The 18,543-nt window shown below is 44.7% G+C and overlaps 1 protein-coding gene across 1 annotated transcript; it reads left to right on the top strand.

Annotated features, from left to right (window-relative positions):
• Positions 1-6,367: 6,367 nt before the first annotated feature.
• Positions 6,368-7,893, top strand: LOC138929201 (uncharacterized). The gene is made up of 3 exons (XM_070288513.1): positions 6,368-6,424; positions 6,497-6,726; positions 6,810-7,893. Exons 1-3 carry the CDS (start codon positions 6,368-6,370, stop codon positions 7,891-7,893), a joined length of 1,371 nt encoding a protein of 456 aa, XP_070144614.1.
• The last annotated feature ends 10,650 nt before the right edge of the window (positions 7,894-18,543 follow it).

The raw sequence follows: 18,543 nt of genomic DNA, 5'->3' as shown, positions 1-18,543 counted from the left end.
CGGAAGGCATAAAACGCAAGTGGGTGGTACCCCTGAAAAAGAATCCATTCTGGAGGGCTTAAAGAAAGAAACCAGGGCTGGGATGTCAGCCCAAACGTCGGTGGAAGGCGTGACTGCTACCACCGGCTGGCACGGGGGGGGAGCAATCCCCTCTGAGTGTCACCAGTGGTTACACCTCTGATGTGACGGGAGCAGGTCATGTCAGTTGCAACGCTACTGCCGAAAAAACTACGCAGGGGAAGTTGAGCCGCTCACGTGCCATAGTCGATACAGACTCGGACCTTGAGAGCGTGCAGCTTCTCCACTCACCGAAACCAGGCACCAGCTTCCGGCGCAGGGACGGGCCAAAGCGGTCAAGCGAGGGAATGAAGGCCAAGGCGATGTACAAGGCTGCCCTCCGCATCCATGATCGGCTCCAGAAAAAAGCCGCCCTATCCCCAGAGGAAAAGGCAAAGCTTACCTGGGCTGAGGAGAAAATCGCTGAGGGGAGGCTTCACTTCGCCAAACTCCCCCATATGAGTTCGACTCGCGGATTCGCCAATAAGGTGGAGGAGACGCTTGCCAACAAAAGGCAACGTTCAACAGAAAGCGCCTCTATGGACGCACCGGGGAGCAAGCGGCAACGCGGGCCTAAGGAAGCAGGCCCTCCTCAAATGGCGAAAAAGCCCAAAAAACACGCAAAAGTCAGTGAGGTGACCAAACGACACCTGATCGTGGCCCTCATTGACAGAAGCGATGAAGCCGGCAAAATGACCGAGGAGCAGTGGAAGATGGTGCATGCGCGGCTCGTTGAGACATTGTACGCACGGATGGAGGATGATCCCGAAGCTCCCATGCCCACCTTCGATGGCGCTGGGTGGCTAAATGGGGTTAAAATCCTAAAGTGCATGGATGACCCGACGAGAAAGTGGCTGACGCAAGCGGTCTGCCAGTTGGAGGCGCTGTGGGAGAGAGCCAAGCTAGAGGTGGTGGACCGGGAGCTTTATCTTCTCAACCAACCTGAGTATAGCAAACGTGGGGGACGAACACACCTATGTAGGTCCCACCTCCTCAAACGTGCTAGATCTTACTCTGGTAAGGGGACAAGGTACTTTGGTATCAGAATGGAGAGTCCTTGAGAGACCATTCTTCTCAGATCATAAGTACATACGGTTCCAATACGCATTCGAACACTCTCCAAAACCATCAGTTTTCAGGAACCCCCGGAATACTAACTGGGGAAAGTTCAAGGAGACTAACGCGACACGGCTCGCGATCTCTCCGGGCATAGTAGAATCCGCGGAAGACATAGAAAAGTCCCTAGAGACACTATCGAAAGAACTGCTGGATGCGTATCACGCATCATGCCTTATATCGGACACGAGAAAGAGGACCAGGCCACACTGGTGGAATAAGGACCTTTCACTCCGACGCAACAAACTTAAAGAATTCTTCAAAATCGCCAAGCAGGCGAAAGATGACATCATCAATGAGGAATACAAAGTCCTACTTAGGGACTACAAGAAGGAAATACGCAAGGCGCAGAGAAACTCATGGAGAAACTTCTGCTCCAATATAGAGACTGCCCCGGAAACAGCTAGACTCCGGAAGCTGCTATCGAAGCAGCCAACCATACAAAGTCAGCTCAAACGCGACGACGGACAGTGAACTGAGGGCAGCGAAGAGGCCCTAACAGCTCTAATGCACGCGCATTTCCCAGGATGCACTGAGGTACCCGATTCAAATGAGCACCAGGACCTAGCAACTGGAGTAGAGCATCTCCCAAAAGGTTTAATATCCTCTGGTAGAATCCACTGGGCTATAGACTCCTTTGCGAGGATAAAAGCACCAGGACCAGATGGAATATTCCCAGCCATGCTGCAGATGACCAAGGAGGTGATCACCCCATGGCTTTACGCAATATATACAGCTTGTTTAAGCACGGGCTATATCCCTATCAAATGGAGGACCTCTCGGATTGTCTTCCTGCCCAAAGCAGGAAAGTGCCGAGTGAAAGAGCAGAAAACGTTCCTATCTCCCTAAGAAGGCTCCAAAGCGAGCTAGAGAGACGGGCTGACGGAAGCGTAAAAAGCAGGTGGAGGAGTAATTCCGCAACCTGCAGAATATCAAAAATCATGTGCAAAGAACACAACGAGAAACTCACCCACTACGTGCTGCATCTTCCGCGGAAGGACTGCAGAATGTTAGTGGGTATTCTTACAGGTCACTGCCTGTCTGCTGCACATGCAGTCAAGCTGGGTATTACCGACAACGCCAAATGCCGGAAATGTGATGAATCCGAGGTAATCGAAACCTTGGAGCATCTCATTTGCGAATGTCCGGCCCTAACGAGGGCAAGAATAAGATACCTAGGCTCTCCAGTTCCGGCATCGCTAGAAGATGCCTCCAGGAGAAAGCCAGGCGAACTCCTTGCCTTTGCGAAAAACACATTGATCTTAAAGGATCTCAAAACCCGCATAAATAGTCTCTAGGTCCATCCAGGATAGCTAGGGGCCATATTGGCCTATGCGTGGCCCCACGAGGGCCGTCCGGATTAACCTAACCTAACCACGGTCGTTATGAAGTTAAAAAGCAAGGGAATCAGGAAGGACCAAAAATTACCAAAACAGCAGCCAAATATATTAAAAAATGGAGTTCATTCAGGGGCGAATGAATATTCAGGATAGGATTGGAGTAAGGTAGAGTTTTAGATGGGTATAGTACAGCTCTCCCGCTCCAAGCTCTGATCTGCCATCACTCTTGGTCTCATTGTGTCCAAAACCCTAATTTTGCAGAGTCGAAATCAGTCGGTGCAAAAAACTAAATGAGGCCAGTCAAGTGCGTCCATTTTACGAATGTAGAATTTTTCATCAATAATCAAATCTTTAACTATCTTATGAATTTTACCTAAATAAAACTTAATTTGTATTATCTCTACAAATTATTGGGGGCTCGTACGGGAGAAGTCCAAGAACAATTAAAAAGAAGTCCGTTAACACAAACAGCAAATGAAGGCTAGGTAAAACGACGGAAAATGCATCAACGCGGATTCAGCAAAACTTTGAAGCATTGAGGAAGAAAAACCCCTTAGAATGTGTACTCGAAGAAGCATTTTCTAACTGAAAATGTGTATTGCTGCATGTATTGGTACACAGCGAATTCACGAACGCACAAATGCTCACAACGCAGACGTAAAAATCATTGTAGTGTGTGTGAGAATTCTCGAGAGCGACGAAAAAGAGCAACGGAGTTCAACAGAATCCAGATTCGACGAAGTGATTGCTGATGTCAAATAGACCCTGTTTAATGAAACAGTATTTAAGAAAGGTAGCGCTCGCAACGACGCGTCGCAGAGTAAATTTATAATCACAAAATCCATTTTAATCATAAAAATCGGACAGCGAATTTCCCGAGGATTATGAATCTGTATTCCAAAAAATTTTTTTAGATACTTTTTTGTGGAATATACAATATGTAATGAGCATTCAAAGTTGAAATTGTTTTCGGTGTATGCGTCATACAACATAAAATAGGAAACTTAGTTGGCTTTCAAGTAATATCACACGAAAACTGTATAAGCAATGGTAACGATTTTTTTTTTAATTACAGAATCTGTAATTAACTTTTATTCAAATTAAAACAAAAGGTAGTTCTGTTTGGGCTTTTACAGGTAAACCGCTACCTGCCAAGTATCCAATATTTTCACCTTTTCCAGGCTAAAGTAGTCAATAACTTCTGAAGCTTCCCAGAGCCGGCAACTACACTATGACTACTTTCCTGAAAAAATCAGTTTTCATCGGCTGCGTCCAGCTGCGACTCTGGCAATGTGAAGTCAAAAACCAAAACAACTCAGGGTAAAATATACCAGAATTTAGTACCAAAATGTATAGCATCTGAATCAGGAAATGAGGACCTATTTAACATGTTGGCTGCATCATGTGACCCGTTTATTCCATCTCCGCGGCATGTAAACTCTCGAAAAGAAATAGAATCAAATGATTATAGTTCAAAAATGCTTAGTTTATTAGAGTATATTAAAATAGGTAGTCAAAATTAACTGAAAATAAAAAGGAAATCAAAAATTTAAAAACAATTAAAAAAATTTTTTTTCAGAGTTCAAAATATTTTTATTTGATCAAAGAAACAAAAATAAAGCCAAGAAATGAATAAACTTTTGTTTTTAAAATTCGTTTTCATATTAAAACAATTATTTTTTCACTTTGATACCCCAAATAAAATAAAAAATTAAAAACACTGTACCTGGTTGTAAAAAGTTTTCTGCATAAACGCTCATTCCACGTAGAGATGTCATATATATTATATATAATTCTCCCAACTACTTTTCTTGTGAAAAAAAGAACAAAGAAAGTCAAAGCGATTCTTACAATACTTTGAAAAAATGAATTCTGCAAATGTGATCCACTAGAATATTGGAGAGTTTGTAGCTTTGGTCATATTTATATTTATATTTGAATAATAATGTTACTGTTCACGCCAGGAGGCCCCTGTTCCCCCTCTGCCCACCGAGCGTCTGAGCGTCCAAAAGCTCAAGCGCTCCCAGCGTAGCAACGCTCGCCCGCTCTCGCCCTCTTGCTCTCCCGCGCTCGCTCTCCCGCAGCGCTAAGCGCTTTCGCACTCTCGAGCGCGGGCCTCGGGCTTCGTTGCCGAACACTCGGATCGGCCGCTGCCGCTCTCTCGCTCTCGCTTAGCGAAGGAAGCGGGCCGTTTGCTTAAGCTTAGTTTTTAGTATTATGTATGCAGCGAAATAAAGCTGATCGACTACGCTGAGATTACCCACGACGCCCCCGTTGTTTTTTCTTCTCTACCGTACGCTTGCGCCGTGGGAATTTTCCATCCACTAAACCTCCATTTACAAGGAAGGAAGCGCCGCCCCCAACATTTTGGTCCATCAGAGCCGAATTTTTTGGATTCCGGATTATTTTCAACTCCGCCCCACCAGCAGTTATCGGCGTTTTTTTTTTTCCAAAGATAAGTACGAGTTTTCCTGACACAACGGCAGTTGAGGAATTTCCAGTCCTCCATTCTCGTCGTTTCGTGGAAATTTTCTATCCGCCTCCGCTTTGTGTGTGTCGCCATATTCCTGGCTTTTTTCGATTCTCCGCACCTCCGTTGCTCCCGTGTACATACACACATACTCGCGCGCCAAATATCGGCAGCTCCGCGAAAATCAAAAGGCAAAGTGAAATTGTGTGGTGAAGGAAAAAAAGGGCATAATTAATATTAGGCAGCCGCAAAGTAATTGTTTCGAGAGTTCCCTGTCCGCTAAACAGTTCGCCGCTGCCGCGATATTTTTTTGTGTCCCATTTTTTTTCTCCACATAATTTGTGATATTCCGCCAATCTAAATACAGTCCACTCCTCGAGGCTCCACTGTGCAACAAAAGCCCTACACACAAACTTATGTATATGTCCATATGCATGCATGGCCATATAAAATATTTTTTCTGCCGCATTAATATTTGTACGCCCTTACAACCCAAGTCCCTTTACCAGGGTTCCACTGTACAACATATATTTTCTGCCTCCCATACAGGAACGACAAATAAATAAATTATAAAAATTAAAATAAACTAAAACTAACTCAAATAAATTTAAAAAAAACGCGACAAAACAACAAACGTCTAGGAGAAAACTGCAAATCAATTCACGGCTGCGATTACGACTGTGTTTTTTTCCGCCTTTTCCAAATTAACCGCCAGCGCCTGTGTTTTTTATTGGGGTTGTTTTTTGCCGGCGGCAGAACCCAGTGCCCGTGTTCCTCCAAACAAATGTTTTAATTCCACCTTTCCGGCTCCGCAATAATTTTCCGAATTTTTAACTAATTATTTAATTTTTTTTTCGAATTATTTGTGGATTAATTCATTTATTGCGGGAAGAAACCAAACATTCGTGGGTCGGCATTCGGCATTTAATTCTTGAATTCACCCGCGACATCCACTAGCAGTGTGACCGTAAGCGAGCACATTGTGTTCTCCGAGTGCGGAATTTTCTGGGATATTTTCTACTGCATAAGTTATACAATTCCGCGGCTTCTGGCAGTTCCTATTGCGCCCCTTTGCCAAAGTGATCCCAAGTCCCATTCCAAAACTTGTTTTCCGTCATGTTTTCGAACCATTGAGTTCGGGACTTGTCCGTTTCCTGCGGCGACCAACTGATTCGCGACCCATTCGACTTCAAGGATGCCCACGGGAGACGAGGAACAGACTCCTGTGAATCCAGCAATTACTCTGGAAGGGTCCCAGTCCGTATCTCCTCGGCCTGATCAATTAAAGCCAAAGGCGGCCACTGCCACTCCAAGGGCAAAAAGTCAAGAGGCACTCGACACTTCCCCCAGTACCTCATCCAGATCTACTCGGTCGGTAGCCTAGATGGCTCAATCCGCACTAGATATCGCCCTCCGCAAGTTCATTTCCACAACGGACCGTGTGAGCCATTTCGAGGCTGACATCAACACTCCGAGCGCTGACACCGATAGATTTTCCCCCGCCATGTGCTAGGTTCATCGGGATCAGATTCGGGCCCTGTGGGATAAGGTGAAGAAGAGCTATGAAAACTGCTCCGACCTACTTTCCGTGTCCGCCGACAGCGCGGCCAACTCAACTGTGCTTGAATCCAAGTACAGTTATTGCTACTCCGTCTATTCGAAGTGTGTGGTCCTGTTACAAGAAATAATCGACAAGGCCGCCGCCCAGTCCACTCCGGCTTCCGCCCTTGTGCCCACACCCCCGTCCATGGGTTGTCGATTGCCACCAGTGGACACATATCCAAAGCCCCTCTGACAAATGAGGGCTTCATCTCTGCGTGGCAAAGCCTCACCGACCGCTTCGAGAATCGGCGGTTACTCGTCAACAGCCAGTTGAAAATCCTCTTCAACATTCAGGCTGTCCCCCAAGAGTCCGGAGCTGCTCTAAAAGAGCTGCAAGGCACCGTCCAGAGTTGCCTGACAGCCTTAGAGATGTCCTCTATTCAAACCGAGGCGTGGGATTGTCTACTAGTGTATTTGGTTTCCTTAAAGCTTCCCAAGATCACACTTTCGATGTGGGAGCAATCCATACACAATAAAGCAGAAATCCCTACATGGAGTGAGTTAGACGCGTTTCTGACAGAGCGTCATCGCACTCTAGAAGCTATTGACGACATCAGGCCTAGCAGTTCATGGCAGTTTCCGTCAAGACCGACAGCTGCGAGCGCCCCAGTGCGCAGGCTGAATTCCTACGAGGCCAGAGTGGCTCCGGCCCCAAGAGGGTGCGATCTCTGTTCGAGGGAGAACCATCCTATTCGCCTATGTCCGCGTTTCCTTGAAATGGATGTAGATGGTCGCTCCGACTACATTAGGAGAAAGCAGTTTTGCCTGAACTGCTTTGCAAGAGGGCACCAGCAACGGGATTGCACTAGTGCCCATAGCTGCTTTACGTGCCGCAGTCGTCATCACACCCTTCTGCACCGCGATAATCCCTCCGCGACCGCACCAAGTCCGACGGCGCCACCCAGGCCTCGACCGGCGCCTTCTCCACGAGGCACGGGCGCCTCTCAAGATCACACTGATGTGCAAGTGTGCTTCACTTCCGGCTCAAGAGCCGTTCTACTGGACACAGCCCTCATCAACATTTGCCATTTAGGCCGCGATTTCCAAGCGCGAGCCTTAATCGACTCTGGTTCCAAGGCAACCTTCATCACGGAGAGGTTATTCAGTCGAATAAGCCCACCATTTAAACCAGTTCAGACCCGAGATTCCGGGCTCAATGAGACAGTTGCCGCCCAATCCACCAAGCTCTGCACTATCGCCATCCGAGCGCCTTCCAAACCCGGGCTGCAGCTGGAAACTGCAGCTTATGTTCTTCCGCAGTTAGCCGGGAAGCTACCCTCGTATCCGATTCCACGAGACCGACTGTAAGAACTACCTGACGTCCCGCTTGCTGATCCAACGTTCTTCGAAAGCTCCGAAATCGACGTCCTGATTGGAGCTGACATTCTTCCGTCCGTGCTTCTAGGCGGCTCCAAGAATAACATTTTCGGCTCTCTCCTGGCGCAAGAGACGATTTTCGGATGGGTACTCTCAGGCCCAGTTTCTTCAGAGCCCACGAGCGGCGTGTCTGTGTTGTCGACACGAATTTCCGTCCAGTCGAACCGCTTGGTGGAAAAATTCCGGCCCATTTGCAGTGCGGATGTATTGGAAAGCAGACGTACCCAAAGCGCGCAGTCCTACCGTTGCCGAATCTGCAACGGATTCCACCCGCTCCGAAAATGCCAACAGTTCCTGAAACTCAGCGCTGATAAAAGGCTCCGTGCGGTTCTCGACAACCGCTTTTGTTCAAACTGTTTGGCCCACGAACATTCTGAGGGAACCTGCCGCAGTGGTGACCAATGCAAGACGTGCAATCAGCACCACCACACACTCCTGCATAAGCATGACCATCCAGGGCATGCACCCCGTTGGCAGCATCGGGCACTTTCATATTTCAAATTCGCACACTATCGACCATAGCGAAGGTCGTCCTTCTCCCGATGGAAGCGATGGTGGGGAGAATGTTCACGCCAGGAGGCCCCTGTGCCCCCTCTGCCCACCGAGCGTCTGAGCGTCCAAAAGCTCAAGCGCTCCCAGCGTAGCAACGCTCGCCCGCTCTCGCCCTCTTGCTATTCCGCGCTCGCTCTCCCGCAGCGCTAAGCGCTTTCGCACTCTCGAGCACGGGCCTCGGGCTTCGTTGCCGAACACTCGGATCGGCCGCTGCCGCTCTCTCGCTCTCGCTTAGCGAAGTAAGCGGGCCGTTTGCTTAAGCTTAGTTCTCTACCGTACGCTTGCGCCGTGGGAATTTTCCATCCACTAAACCTCCATTTACAAGGAAGGAAGCGCCGCCCCCAACAGTTACTTTTCGCAGAACAATGAACGTGACCAGCCAGAACTAGCAACTTTGGCCAAAAATTCGCTTTGTGTTCCAGCGACGTCAACCGAGTCGGAAAGAATGTTTTCGAAGGCAGCGCAAATAATTTCCGATCGTAGATCCAATTTGAAACCTAAAATAGTTGATAAACTGTTGTTTATAAACAAAAATTGGTAGATATCTGACTGTTATATGTTAACTCTGATCTCATACATTTTTTTTTGAATAGTGGCAGGACTGCTTAAATATTTTTTCATTTTTAAGATAGAAAATATGTATCTTTTCATTTTATATAAAAATAATTAAAAGATTGATATTCTTGTTTAATGTTTTTATGTTGTACATACATTGTTAAGCTTAATTTGAAAAGAAAAATATATATCACAAGAAATTACATAGATTATTAAGCTTGAAACAAAACGATGAAAAATTTAAAAGAAAAATATATATCACAAGAAATTGAAACTGTCCGACTATTTTCATATATTTTAGGACTTTTACTATATTATATAAAAAATCTCTTTCAAATTAATAAGATATACCCTCAACTTTTTTGATTATTTTATTAGATGAATATCCCCTTTTTTAAGAAATGTTTTATGTCGATACTATCGCGATAGTATCGATAGTTAGCAAAAAATACTCGAAACTACTGATGGTGCGACTACCGGTAGTTTGACATCTATAATTCCACGTATCGGCTGATGGGTATAAATCAAGTGTCAAGACAATTGAAGCTGGAGTTCCGCAAGGAAGTGTTCTAGGACCTACTCTCTATTCGGTCTTTGCTTCGGATATGCCTAGTCACTCACCAGTCATTGAAGTTGCGGAAGAAGATATATCAATAGCTACATACGCTGATGACACTGCCGTGCTTGGGAAAACTAAAAGTATCTTGGCTGCTTCCCTTGGTTTACAGGAATATCTGGATGCCTGTCAGGAATGGGCTGTGAATTGAAATGTGTGCATCAATGCTGACAAATACGCGAATTTGACTTTCACCAACCGTGCAGCTAGCTGTCCTGGGGTTAGTCTTAATCGTAGAGTCATTGGCCACCAAAGAGCCTATAAATACCTTGGCGTTACCTTGGACAAAAAACTTACATTTGGCAGGCATGTTGCGAATATTCAGCATGCTTTTAAGTCTAAGGTTGGCTGGCAAAAATCCTCTATCTGAACCCTCCCCGTGGGTGCCGGCTGGGCAATGGGCACTGTATTAACCCGGACACGGGTAATGCATCGCTGCTTGCCCCGTCCGCGATAATACAGTGTATAGCATAGGCTACGATTCAACTCCTTCTGCCCTAGAAAGACAAAGGAAGTGAGCCGTTAGCCATGGCTGGAGGTGCCTGGCGGAAGGCATAAAACGCAAGTGGGTGGTACCCCTGAAAAAGAATCCATTCTGGAGGGTTTAAAGGAAGAAACCAGGGCTGAGATGTCAGCCCAAACGTCGGTGGAAGGCGTGACCGCTACTATCGGCGGGCACGGGGGGAGCAATCACCTCTGATGTGACGGGAGCAGGTCATGTCAGTTGCAACGCTACTGCCGAAAAAACTACGCAGGGGAAGTTGAGCCGCTCACGTGCCATAGTCGATACAGACTCGGACCTTGAGAGCGTGCAGCTTCTCCACTCACCGAAACCAGGCACCAGCTCCCAGCGCAGGGACGGGCCAAAGCGGTCAAGCGAGGGAATGAAGGCCAAGGCGCTGTACAAGACTGCCCTCCGCATCCAGGATCGGCTCCAGAAAAAAGCCGCCCTATCCCCAGAGGAGAAGGCAAAGCTTACCTGTGCTGAGGAGAAAATCGCTGAGGGGAGGCTTCACTTCGCCAAACTCCCCCATATGAGTTCGACTGGCGGATTCGCCAACAAGGTGGAGGAGACGCTTGCCAACAAAAGGCAACGCTCAGCCGAAAGCGCGTCTATGGACGCACCGGAGAGCAAGCGGCAACGCGGGCCTAAGGAGGCAGGCCCTCCCCAAATGGCGAAAAAGCACATAAAGAAAAACCGAAAAAGTCAGTGAGGTGGCCAAGCGATACTTGATCGTGGTCCTCATTGACAGAAGCGATGAAGCCGGCAAAATGCCCGAGACGCAGTGGAAGATGGTGCATGCGCGGCTCGTTGAGTCATTGTACGCACGGATGCAGGAAGATCCCGAAGCTTCCATGCCAACCTTCGATGGCGCTGGGTGGCTAAATGGGGTCAAAATTCTAAAGTGCATGGATGACCCGACGAGAACGTGGCCGACGCAAGCGGTCTGCCGGTTGGAGGCGCTGTGGGAGGGAGCCAAGCTGGAGGTGGTGGACCGGAAGCTAATCCCATCCACTCCAAAGGCGAAGGTTTTCTTCCCCATCGCAATCCAAATTTACCGGGCGCTGAAGATGCTGCAGCGTCAGAATCCGGATATGGATGGTGATGCTAGAGAGCGGAAAAGCCTTTTGGTAGCTACATGGCACACGACAGGACGGCCCCACCAGAAGAACTCATGAGCCTGGTAAAAGCCAGCCCGAAAGACTAGCAACTGCTCGTGCGTGCAGACGCCAATGCGCACCACTGCGTATGGAGGAGCCCCGACATAAACAACAAACGTGTGTCACTCTTAGACTTTATACTCTCAACCAACCTGAGTATAGCAAACGTGGGAAAGGAATACACCTTTGCACTATGGGGAATTTTGCCATTTTTATGGTATTAATTAATAACTTTTAAACTAAGTAATATATTTCGAAAAAGTTTTTTTTTATTATAGTAATGGTGTCGAGAGAGGCTGTAAATGAAACGAGCGTCTGACGTTGTTGAGTTGATATTTCAAACTGAATTTATTTATTCAAATCCTAGCTTAAATAGCTAACATGAGAATGTACATTAATGATCTTAGTTCTAGACCCTCGCATCGGACAGTTCCCGATCGTGGGAAATACTCTAAGTGCGATAAGGGAGCACACAGTCATCCCGATAGCACATATGGTATCTTAAACAAACCCTATCTTAAACAAACCCAGACCGCTCTTAGGAGGTCATATTTCGGGTTGCTTGTATTTACGTAAGCCCAAGTGGCGACTGTACTTATAGATTGACAAATGCAGTACAAGACTTGTTTTTCCTTGCAAAAAAAATGAGACAAATTTCCTTTTATTTAGTATAGATGCCTCTACAACATATATCGGACGTACAGCAATACAAAGACATATATTTTTTATAGGTCTCTTTATAGTTAAATATTTTTTCAAAAAAATTTTCTTAGAGGAACACTTAGAAAAATCGCAATATATCAGTAAGACACGCACAGATCAATATAATAGTAAGCTCAACACATAATAATTACCATAACGATTGGTCTAGATCAAAACTAAAATCAAAAATTAGTTTTACTTTTAAGTTTTTCACATTCAAAGTAACAGAATAAAAAATAGCTATTATCAAACACGTGCATTTTGGCTACAACAGCCGACCTTAACAGTGGATAGACTTAACAGTACAGTGTTAATTAACATTTCTGGTATTACATTTTATAGAGCCATATATTTTTAAAATGTTTACATCAAAATTAAAAGTTTGATAAAATGACTAAATACCATAAAAATGGTCAAATTCCCCATAGTGCTTTGTAGGTCCCACCTCCTCAAACGTGCTAGATCTTACTCTGGTAAGGGGACAAGGTACTTTGGTATCAGAATGGAGAGTCCTTGAGAGACCATTCTTCTCAGATCATAAGTACATACGGTTCCAATACGCATTCGAACACTCTCCAAAAAAATTAGTCTTCAGGAACCCCCGGAATACTAACTGGGGAAAGTTCAAGGAGACTATCGTGACATGGCTCGCGATCCTTCCGGGCATAGTAGAATCCGCGGAAGACATAGAAAAGCCCCTAGAGACACTATCGAAAGAACTGCTGGATGCGTCCCACGCATCATGCCCTATATCGGACACGAGAAAGAGGACCAGGCCACCCTGGTGGAATAAGGACCTTTCGCTCCGACGCAACAAACTTAAAGAATTCTTCAAAATCGCCAAGCAAGCAAAAGATGACACCATCAATGAGGAATACAAAGTCCTACTTAGGGACTACAAGAAGGAAATACGCAAGGCGCAGAGAAACTCATGGAGAAACTTCTGCTCCAATATAGAGACTGCCCCGGAAACAGCTAGACTCCGGAAGCTGCTATCGAAGCAGCCAACCATACAGAGTCAGCTCAAACGCGACGACGGACAGTGAACTGAGGGCAGCGAAGAGGCCCTAACAGCTCTAATGCACGCGCATTTCCCTGGATGCACTGAGGTACCCGATTCAAATAAGTATCAGGACCTAGCAACTGGAGTAGAGCATCTCCCAAAAGGTTTAATATCCTCTGGTAGAATCCACTGGGCTATAGACTCCTTTTCGAGGATAAAAGCACCAGGACTAGATGGAATATTCCCAGCCATGCTGCAGGTGACCAAGGAGGTGATCAACTTATGGCTCTACGTAATATATGCAGCTTGTTTAAGCACGGGCTATATCCCTATCCAATGGAGGACCTCTCGGATTGTCTTCCTGCCCAAAGCAAGAAAGTGCAGCCACATGAGCCCCAAGGATTGCAGACCGATAAGCCTCACCTCATTCCTACTTAAAACTCTGGAAAAGCTGCTGGACCTATACATCAGGAACGATGTAGGGAGTCAACTGTCGACCAACCAGCACGCCTACACGACACATACATTCATAAATTGGCTACTAATGCCGCAAAAATTTGGCGCAAGCCTTAAAATAAAGTAGCTCTTGTTTTGTTATGTTGTTTAGTGAATAGAAAATTACATACAGTTTAGTAACATGCTTTTTTTTATTTATTGGTTTAACCCTAGACGGTCATGCTTCGTCGATTCGACGACGCAAAATCACAAAAGTTCGAAAAATGAAAAAAAGGTCGTTTTTTATTCTTAGTTTTTAAGTATATTCTTAATATAAGAATTAATTATTATTTCTAATTTTGAACAGTTAAAATGATGAATTAAACGATGTTAAATTTTTTTTTACAATATTTGTTTGTTTTTTAACAATTATACTTATTTTAAAATTGGCGTCGTCGATTCGACGAAGCATAACCTTAACGTAGGAAAAATAAGCATGACCGTCTAGGGTTAATAGAATACACAGGAAGGAAAAGATATATAAGGTTGTCAAAAAAGTCTTGCGGTATTTTTATTGAATTTTCAATTGTTCATAAAATTGGTTATAATAATGTGATTTAAGTCAAATATGCGCCGTTTTGTTCGATAACGAATTCCTAACGAGATGCCATCTTCATAATTCCCATCTTATAGAAGCTCGCTTCCCTGTTGGCAAAAAACTCGGAGAGCCAATTTTCATAGGACTCTCTTGTGTCCCTCTTCCGACTACCAAGCTCGTTCGCCATGAACAGAATTAGGTTGTAATCACGTAGTTTGAAATCCGAACTATACAGTGGATGCTAAAGAACCTCCCATCCGAGCTCCCGAAGCTTCTGGCGCGTCACCAAAGATGTGTGTGGCCTGGCGTTGTCCTGATGGAAGACAATTCGGCGTCTGTTGATCAAATATGGGCTCTTTTGGAAGAGTGCTGCATTTAAGCAGTCCAGTTGTTGGCAGAACAGGTCCGAATTGAGCGTTTGGCCAGAGGGGAGCAGCTCATAGTGGATGATTCCCTTCCAATCCCACCAAACACACAGAAGAACCTTCCTGGCCGTCAATCGAGGCTTGGCAGCTTCACCGCTTTTCGACCACGACCGTTTGCGCGTCACATTTTCGTAAGTGACCCCCTTTTCATTCCCAGTCACCATCCGCTTTAAAAAGGGTCGATTTTGTTGCGAATTAGAAGCTATTCGCATGCATCCAAACGGTCAAAAATGTTTTTTTCCGTAAAGTCGTGTGGCACCTATATATCGAGCTTCTTTTTGAATCCAAGCTTCTTCAAATGGTTTATAACGGTTTGATGACTCATGCCCAGCTCTTGGCCGATGCTACGGCTTCTACAAGGCGGTCTCTTTTGATCAATTCAGCGATATTATCGCAATTTTCGACGACAGGCCTTCGGCATATTCGACCACCTCTGCACCAGAACGAAAACGGTGAAACCATCGTTATGCGGTGGAAATGGAAACTGTATCGGGTCCATAAACTGCACAAATTTTATTGGCAGCATGAGACTCTTTTTTGCCTTTATCGTAGTAGTACTGTAAAATATCCCTATTTTCTCTTTATTTTGCTCCATGTTTGCGACGGTATAACTCACGAACGACTAAAAACAAACAACCACAAATCAAGCAAATGTTAGCGCGTGAAAAGAGCTTTCCAAAAAGGTCTAGCGTAAGCCGATGTGACGAATAAAACTAGAACTACACGCTTGCAAAGATACTTACCTAAAATACCGCAAGACTTTTTTGACAACCTTATATATGACCTTGTTCAGAAACGCTTAGTGGGAAGACTTGATTCCTTTGAAACGCGCACAATTCCTCGCATCGCTACTCTCGTTGATCCTCTCTTCAAAAAAGATGGCTTTCTCCGAAGTTCAAACGCAGACCAAGCAGCCAAAGCGTTGGAGCTGGAATTGCTCTCTCTTAAGTCAACAACTCCACGACGTCCACCAACACCAGAATCAACTTCAAACGAGGCAAGCAGCAAATTTTCATTTTTGCAAAATAAGCCTAAAGTAAAGTCTACCAGAGCCGATGGCATTATTGCCACAAGGCAATTTATGGAAAAAGAAAACATTCCTGACACTTGAGACCCCTTGACGTATTGGGAGGCATGATTTTTAAATAATTATGACTAACATGTTAAATAAGAAATATTTTTTACAGATGACTGCTGACAACGAACTGAAATTGGTTGCAAAAAAAATTTTCTGTATACAAGCCTTGTCCTGTGAGTCTGAAAGAGTATTCAGCAAAGCTGGACAAACTATATCTGACCGCAGGACACGGCTTAAGGGGGGTCTTCTCATTCAAAAGCCGTTTTTTGGACCCTTTTTAAAAAAAATTCTTATTTGAAAACGCAAAGAATAATTGAAATTTTTTTTTATTTATTGTATTCAAAAATGTTCAAAGTAACTAAAAAAGTTGTTCTTGCCTCGATACGAGGGTTGTTCAAAGAGTAATGAGACTTCAAACTTGGTGGTCGAAAAAAAAGGTGTCGTCCTGGCGGCCACGATTCAGGGTCTCCAGAGCGTCCGAAATGAAAAATAAAAACGGGGTTATAATCAGAATAGATGTCATTTTCGGCTGACGGAACAGATTTTTTTTTTTTAATTTTTAAAACAAAATGGCGGCCATTCAAAAAAAAAAATCGATTTCGGTCGTTTTTTTTGTAGTTTAGTGTAAAAAAAAAATAGAAAAAAAATTTTTTAAAAATCTGTTCCGTCAGCCGAAAATGGTGACAATTCTGCGTCGATTCCACTTTGTTTCATGAAAATCGGTTCAGTTGAACTGGAGATATCATGGCCGCCAGTTCGAAAAACGTGGTTTCGAGATAAACGCGTTTGAAGTTTGAAAAAGGCTCATTTTGCATAGATCTTGCTTCACAAAAAAGGCTGTATCTTCTAAAGTATTTCGAATTTCTAAAAATCCTTTTGGGGACATATACACACCATCCCAAGCTATAAATAAATGCAAAAAAAAAAATCGAAAAAAAAAGTTGCCCAATGAGAAGACCCCCTTAAACTTGAAGTTGTTAACCAACTTTTGTTCCTGAACAGAAATAGACACTTTAAATGATCTCAAATAAATCTCATGTTACTGTTTGTACTGTTTCTGTTCTTTTTGCATTTTCTTTTTTTTTTTTTTAAATTTCGATGTTTCACTCGATGTTTTTTTTGAAAACATCGAAAACATCGATGGACACGAACATCGATGTTTCTGCACCTCTAATCCAGATACTCCTGTAAACCAAATGAAGCAGCCAAAATACTTTTACTTTTCACTAGCACAGCAGTGTCATCAGCGTACGTAGCTATTTGTAAATCATCTTCCGCGACTTCAGTTACTGGTGAGTGACTACGCATGTCCGAAGCAAAGACCGAATACAGAGTAGGACCTAGAACACTTCCTTGCGGAACTCCAGCTTCAATTGTCATGACTCTTGATTTATACCCATCAGCCGATACATGGAATGTGCGATCATGCAGAAAACTTTTCACAACCATGTACAGTTGAGGCGGGAAGAGTCGCTTCGCTTTGTACAGCAGCTCAGGGTGCCAAACTCTGTCAAATGCCTGTTGAATATCCAGGAAGGCAGCTACAGCATACTCCTTCTTCTCCAAGGCTTCTAAGGCAAAGTTAACCACTCTATGCAGTTGCTCAGGAGTACCGTGCTGCAGGCGGAAACCAAATTGAAATTTTGGGATCGCACTAGAAACTTCCTCGCAAGAGAGCAGCCTGTTAGAAACAGCCTCTCCATAAGGGGAGAGAAGGCTGATAAGCCTGTATGAATCCACTTCTGACGGCGGTTTTCCAGGCTTGAGAACCATGATTTCCAAATTTTCGGAAAGTATCCAACTTCTAAAACGCCGTTGAAAACAGACACAAGGAATTGCAGGGCTTTATCAGGTAATAAACGAATGGTTCTATTGTCAAGAAGATCCTCACCGGGGGTTTTTTTGGGAGACAACTTGGCTACCAGAACTTTCACTTCTTCCAAAGAGACAGCGCTAGCAGGAAGGCACATTTGAAACGGCGACTCCAAATACTCTTCCACTTGAAGACACAAACTATCAGGGGCATAATCAAAGGGCTTAAAACGCTGCTCAAGGTTATCAGCAAACACTTCAGCTTTTTCTAAGCTAGTGCGACACCAGCTCCCAGCCTGATTTCTGATTGCTGACTTTGGGGAGGACTGAGTTTTGAATCGTTTCGTGACACGCCAAAGCGAGTAATTTGCACTCATATCAGGACCCAGGTCTTCCAAAAAGTTGTCTATTTGAGTCTGTTTTCTATGAGCAAGAACCTTATGCAAGCGATTGGCAAGTCTTCTGTGGATCTGTTGCCCAAGGAGCCAGTCTATTCTTATAACTCCATTCTGTATAATGTGAGTATATAAGTGTGCTCCAATGATTAGGTCAATACGACCTGGCTAATCAAATTCGGGGTCAGCTAACTTACATTTCTGCCATTTTTCTTTGTCAACTTTAACTACATTGACTGGAAGAGCTTTCATAAGCTTTAGGGGTATAATTGCTTCAGTTATTACATTTTTTGGTGAATTTTTTATTGAAATTACGATTTTGTGCTTAGAGATGCACTTTCCAGTGGAAGATACTAAACTTATCAGTAGTTAAATAACCCGGGTGACGGGACCTTTGATGTGGGTAAAAAGGGTAATAAAAATGCAATTAATGGATTAGCTGTCAAAATTAGAGTGGTTTAGATAATAAAAATGCACTTAGTTAGGGGGAGATATGAATCTGTCATAAGAAGGGTAATAAAGATGGAATAAATTAGGGTCAGTGCATGTAAAAGGACACTTGAGATCAAGTGTTCAAGGGTTCCCACAGGGATATGGATACGAGTGCGAATGCAACGGAGCGATCCCAGAGCGATGCACGTGCACCGACGACCCCTCACTTAGAGGGTGAGGCAATTGAAAAAGGGCGCACCGGGGAGATCCTGCTCCGACCGGAGTGGCCCTGACCCAAACGTGTAAGGCAATTGAA

This window comes from Drosophila kikkawai, chromosome X (genome assembly GCF_030179895.1).
Source record: "Drosophila kikkawai strain 14028-0561.14 chromosome X, DkikHiC1v2, whole genome shotgun sequence".
NCBI lineage: Eukaryota > Metazoa > Arthropoda > Insecta > Diptera > Drosophilidae > Drosophila > Drosophila kikkawai.
This window is presented reverse-complemented; position numbering and strand designations above follow the sequence as displayed.